Here is a 6,706-nt window from a genome sequence, read left to right as displayed (position 1 = left end):
TATGTTTACATATTATTTATAATTTTCGAAAATTAGTAATATTAAAATGTAAAACTATATTTTATGCCACGTGTCATCTTTCGGGAGAAGTTTTTTTGCTGATGTGGACGCCCTATGGAGCCTCAAATGGTCTCTTTTATTAGTAAGGATTATATTTTCTTAAAGGCTAACAAATTAAGATTTTCCTGTTTTGGTTATCCTTTGCCAAATAAAATAATGATAATTAATCATAGGTCCTCTTTATGTGTAATAGGATTATTCAGAATTAATTAGGGAGTGGGGGGACAAACCAGTGGTTGTTGTTCTTGGTGATGTAATCTCTCATCTCTTTGATATGGTAAGAACTAAGAAGTATGTAGTAGTGCTGAGCTTAAAACGACAAACGGAATATGAACCCGAAATCTAAATCCAACCAATCAACTTCTTCTGATGAGATATAATACAAAATTAATTGAATCAATTTGATTTAGATAGAGTCAATATATCAGAACATGATGCTAATAAAATTTTGGTATTATTCCTCATATACTATAGTAAAGTAATGATTAGCAAAAGGAAAAAAAAGAAAAGAGAAGAAAAGGATGATATGCAAACAGTGAGTGAGCAGGCGTAGGCGTGCGGTTCAACAGTCGATATAGCCACTCGTACGGTTTGATCCCTCCTACCCTCGAGTGGGTCCTCTTTCACCTTTTCTTTGTTTGTGGCAGTATAATGTTAATCCTCTGTTAAAAAAAACTATTTTAATATCAAATTTACCACTGAATCACACCTTTTATAAACAAATTGACGTTCTTTATAAATTTTCTTTTCCTAAAAACGTTCTTTATAATTTGATTGTGCAGGGAAAGACATTGAGTACATCTTTAATCCTACTCTATTTAGAGTAACTTCTTTTTATAACTTACACCTATTTTATATTCTAAAATAAAATAGAAAGAAAGATTATTACAATAATGAAACAATAATATTTATCATTACATTTGTTATTCATCAACCCATCTTACTCTATACAATAGAGTTAAAGTAAATTTGAACTTTGTTTTTTAAATAATCTATTTGAAAATAAATCTTTTATATATTAAAAAAAACATTGTAATAAATGTGTTTACACTAAAATAGACACGTGACATCTTCACAACGATTTGAAAATAAACACGCTGACGTGTTACATATAGAGAGCTTCTTAGTCAAACTCTACATGTATTCACACTATGTACCTTGTGGTTTTTTTTTTAAATATAAAACTCACATGTAAGATTCCAATAAAACTCACACTATCCAGATTTTTCGATTCAAATCAAAATGGACAATGAATCGAAAGTCCATTTATACATATATTGTTTTTATTATTTACGGATAGGCTGGACAAAATATTTGTAAATTTCTGATTCGATTCGTTATTCGTTTTGATTCGAACCGAAAAATCTGGATATTCGTAACATTACGAAGAAAATCAAATACTAAAATGCAATATCCGTAAAAAATAAAGCAAATCAAAAATACTAATATTTTTAGGAACTTATATCTAATTCGATATGTTATATGCATATATATATACATATATTTAAAGAATTATATATAAGTTCTATATATATTATAGTTTATATATTTTTAACAATATTTTTATGTATTAAATTTATTATATTAGGTATACGAATTTAAAAAGTTATATAATAATTTATTTTTTGTAATGAAATATTATTATTTTATATTATTATAGATTTTTCATTTATTTTAATTTTTTTTATATTTTATTTACGGGGCTAATCGAATATCGGTGAAAATTCTAAAATCTTTCGGATATCGGAGACACTGAATATCGGGTGGTTACGGATCAAATTAACACTAATATCTCCAAATACTCGGATATTCAATCCGTTCCTACCTCGATTTACGTATACAATTTGTTTTCTTTATATGAAAGAAAATTTACTAATGTCTAGGCTTATTTTCTTTTTAATTAATTTTATTTTAAATTTTTTATCTTCTGATGTGTTATTTTGAATAAAAATGTTATTTAATATTGATTAACAATATCTTTATATAAATACCAACCAATTTTATATACTTTACATACATTTACATGTAGACATTGACGTGAACACCTGTATAACTAAATATTCACCACAATTGAAGTATTTAATTCTCTTGCAAGTTGAAATATTCTTTTTTAATGTTTCTTTTCCTATCGACCAAATTGTAGTAAAATAATTTGTTGTAATAATTTTTTTAATTTTTTTAACTATTATATATTTAGAAACTATAATATGAAACCATTGGTTCAACATCAAAACTATATAAAATTCATATAACCTGAAACAAAACAAATAATAATATTTTTTGGTTATCACCGGAAAACCAAAACATCAACAAGTTGAACCGAATAAACCAAAATAAATATTGATTTAGAATTATAGCTATATTTTAGGAGATTAAAAATAAAAAAAGAACCTAAAACCAAACATATATCCAGATTAAACAGATTTAATGTTTCATATTAAAAAATAACGAAACTAATAATTTACCTAGTTAATATAGTAAATTGAAAATGCTTGATTCATGCCATCTTTTCCCCACCAGCTTTTAAATTTCGGTCATTAACTATGGGACATACTAGTCCGTGTGCTAGTGAAGAACAAAACCCCAATTTGTCTACATATAAGACATTCGTAATAATTAACCATAATGAAATCATGAAAGCACAACTAGAAACACCGTCACCTTGAGTTACATATTGAATATGATCACCATGAATTGGTTGCTTTTGATTTCCATTATCCTTTAGAAGAAAAAAAAATAGAAATAGTAGCTTGGGATGGAAACGTACGATGAGTGGGTGATAAATAAATAAATGCTATAAATACACTCAACATCTTTCTATCTTCCTCTTATATTCAACACGCACGAGTCAGTGAAAGAGAGAGAGAGACAGAGAAATGTTTGCGGTGGAGAATGGGTTGCAGGGAGACCCAAGACTACAGGCCATCTCCGACGCCATACGAGTCATCCCTCACTTCCCCAAGACTGGTCGAACTTTCTTTTTTTCTTCTCTCTTTATTTGTTCAAGTTCTAATTTCATCATTAACTCGTGTTTTTTAGTCTACAAAATATTAACAAACGTATTTGTGTCGCAGGAATCATGTTTCAAGACATAACGACGCTGTTGCTGGATCCAGTTGCCTTCAAACATGTCGTTGACATCTTCGTAGATCGTTACAAGCACATGAACATCTCTCTCGTGGCCGGTTCTTTTCACCTTTCCCTCTCCTTTATGTTTCATTTGTCTACTAATTGCTCCTTTTTTTTTATGTTTCACTGTGTATTATATAACGGCATATATATATATATATTAAACTCCTTTATGATAGAATCCGAAGCGATCAAATCTTCCAATAATATGCCAAGATTGAATAAACAATAGACAACTTTTTAATGGATTAATGATTTTACACTCACATACTAGCTTAGCTAGTGTGGTTGGTTGGTCACTAATTATTATCCCTTTAAAAAGTTTTTTTTTAATAATCGGAGTCCTTCTCAAAAATTTGTTGTCTTATTGTGAACCTTTTAAGAATTCAATAGAAAAGACTTAAGATATGCGCATATTTAATCGATTTCAAGTATTATATAAACCAGATAAATAAAAATAATATGGGACTTGTGCAGGGGTAGAGGCGAGAGGGTTCATATTTGGACCTCCCATCGCATTAGCCATAGGTGCCAAGTTCGTCCCTCTACGTAAACCGGGAAAGTTACCCGGTACGGTTTACTTATATACATACAACAGCTAGTTAAACTTCTTGTTGGGATAAACAACATGTACAGTTAATTGATATAATTGCTTGGGGGTGGTGGTGTTAAAAAAGGGAGAGTGATAAGCGAAGAGTACGAGCTAGAGTACGGAAACGATCGTCTAGAGATGAGTGTGGAGGCCGTCAAATCCCACGAAAGAGCTCTTGTCATCGACGATTTAGTTGCCACTGGTGGAACACTCTCCGCTTCCATTAACCTCTTGGGTAAATACAATATATATATATATACACATTTTTAATGAATACTAACTAAATAAAAAAACTTAATTAAATACGACTTTTAAAATACATGAATCGTATATACAATATCGAGTATTTGATTAACGAGTCTAATTATGTGCACCTCAGAACGTGCTGGGGCCGAAGTTGTGGAATGTGCCTGCGTTGTTGGTTTGCCTAAATTCAAGGTATTTGATTACTTCAAAAACATTTTGACTTTAAAGCTCGTACCAACGATATTTAAGATTTTTACTGGTCTTTTAGGCCCATTAAATATCATTGAAGATGAATATAACTTGTATTATGTGAGATGTAGGGGCATTGTAAGCTAAAGGGAAAGCCATTGTACGTTCTGGTGGAGCCTAGCCAGTTAGATGAAGTTACCTTTTAAGCCTGTTTTACTCGAAGTCACCTCCATGACTCCTATATCTTCAAGTTCCAACAAGATGTATTATCAAGATATCAACGGTTATGGCAATAATATATCGGGTTGATCAATTAATATGTAACTAAAGATTGTTTAAACCTTATTAGACTCCATGCGGAATGATTCATGCTAGTAAACAAGCTACTTTATATGTACGTTTCTCTCCATTGTTCAAAGCTTGTTTGTTTCATCAGTGTTGATTTGGGTTTGATCTAGTTGTTGGATTGGAATATGTGTTAAGCATGAATAAATGGTTAAGAAATGTTAAATAAAGATTCATTTACAATAAATTATAGTACTAGATAGTAATCTGTGCTATGCGTGGAGTAAAATAGTTTATTATATTATTTATTGTACATCGTATTAAAATATTTGTTGTATAGTTTTTTCTAAAAATGGGTATTCATATATCCGTTCGGATTCAGTTGATATATTCGGATTTCAAATATTTAGAGTAAGAAATTTAAATTGTATTCGAATATTCAAAAATTTTGGTTTAGATTTGGTTCGAATCATTGCGGATTCAGTTCAGATTTGAGTTCGGGTACCTATTTTAATTATGCATTTTTTTAACAAAAAATCAAATATACTTAAATCCTCAAAATCCAAAAATAAAATAATATAAAACATAAAAATTTGAATAATGCAAGACTAAATATTTAAATTTACATAAAAATTAATTCAATTTAAATATTTGGATGGAGAACAAATAAATATTCAGTATTTTGAATATTTTCTGTTATTTATAGATATTTACTTGTGACTATGTTGATAATTTTAGATATTTTCATATTTTGAATATCTAATAGATATAAAAATTAATATAATTAACATATTTAAGTATATAATTATGATCTAGATATTTCTGGTATCCAAAATATTTTAGTTTGGATCGGATTCGGATATGGTTATCTGGATATTAAACTTTTAGATCCATTTGAGTACTTAATCAATTTTAATTTGTATTACTTTCAAATCTAGTTCAGTTCGGTTCCTCGGATCCAGATATTTTGCACATACTTACTTTCTCCTAATAATATAAAACAAAATAAAATAAATGTAAAGCAAATATTCTAGGCTTATTTAACATACATAATTATTGGATCATACTTCAAAAATACCAATAAAAATGGTTGGGCGGCGTGTCAATATTGTTGAGCTTGCTGCAAAACTGACATAATCTATAACCAATAACGTGCATTTTCTTATAAAAATTCTTGGTAAATATAATAAAAACACGATACAATCAAGTGAAAAGTGTTAGAGTTGCGTAGAAAATAATGTGATCTCTTCAGTCGGCATATGAATTATGTTTTTCATTCGATTTCATGAACTTTTTTTTTAAAAGCTTTTTTGATTTCTGATTTTTTTTTTAACAATCGGATTATGTTTATAATTCTTGGTCTGATATGAAAACTTCGTAAAGAAAAGTAATATTTGAGTAAACTAAAGATTCAACTCTATGTGTGCTGTTTTTTACTTCAATTTTCTTAATGAATACCAATCACAATGATTTATTGCTTTTGTGTACAAAAACCTCAACCATGGCTAAGTTTGGCAAGATACAAAACTTTTAACTTCTAAAAACATTCTCATTCCAAATTTTAGCTGATGCGAATCTTAATGATTTTGTAATTTCTTTATTTCAAAATGATACTATTCAGTAGTAGTATAGAGAAAATTTTAGTTTACTAATACAAAATTTAAAAAATGCAGAAACTAAAAATAAACTGATTAAAAAATAATTAGTATGAACATTTTTAATTATATGCGGTGGACTTAAAAAATTAGTATGTAAAAACATTAATTGTTTAATGACTGTGAAGCCGACGCGTTAGCATACTCAAATGTAAATTGATGTGAAGCTACTACTTAGGCAATGTAGCGTGAAAACATCAGATAACAATGCTTATTTATTTTTTCACCGTAAAAATACTTCATTTCATTTCAAAGAACCATACAAAAGCCCACATGAAGGCGACTACTGGAACCCATACCAGGGCGACTTAAAACATAAACTAGGAGATTAAAAAAAAATATTACTTGTTGATGATAAGGTTTTGTGATCTCTAATTTGTTGAGAATCTTAACAAAAGGAGAAAAACGGAATTTTAATAGACAAAGAGAAGCGTTGGCTGCAGGTTTACGCGGAACGCGCAAAAGTGAATAAGGAAAAGTACGAAAGAGCCCCTGACGCTGAACGCTGTATATAAAACAAATGTTATCCCTGTTGTGAAAGAAAACCCAT

At 29.2% G+C, this 6,706-nt stretch overlaps 1 protein-coding gene across 1 annotated transcript; it reads left to right on the top strand.

The window, feature by feature from the left end:
- The first annotated feature begins 2,793 nt into the window (after positions 1 to 2,793).
- On the top strand, positions 2,794 to 4,682 carry LOC106298648 (adenine phosphoribosyltransferase 2). Its single transcript, XM_013734782.1, has 6 exons — positions 2,794 to 3,027; positions 3,135 to 3,245; positions 3,667 to 3,759; positions 3,867 to 4,016; positions 4,161 to 4,219; positions 4,348 to 4,682. Exons 1-6 carry the CDS (start codon positions 2,937 to 2,939, stop codon positions 4,420 to 4,422), a joined length of 579 nt encoding a protein of 192 aa, XP_013590236.1. The 5' UTR covers positions 2,794 to 2,936; the 3' UTR covers positions 4,423 to 4,682.
- The last annotated feature ends 2,024 nt before the right edge of the window (positions 4,683 to 6,706 follow it).

Source organism: Brassica oleracea, chromosome C6, assembly GCF_000695525.1.
Source record: "Brassica oleracea var. oleracea cultivar TO1000 chromosome C6, BOL, whole genome shotgun sequence".
NCBI classification, from domain to species: domain Eukaryota; kingdom Viridiplantae; phylum Streptophyta; class Magnoliopsida; order Brassicales; family Brassicaceae; genus Brassica; species Brassica oleracea.
The sequence above is the reverse complement of the archived record's forward strand: the minus strand, read 5'-3'. Positions and strand labels throughout refer to the sequence as shown.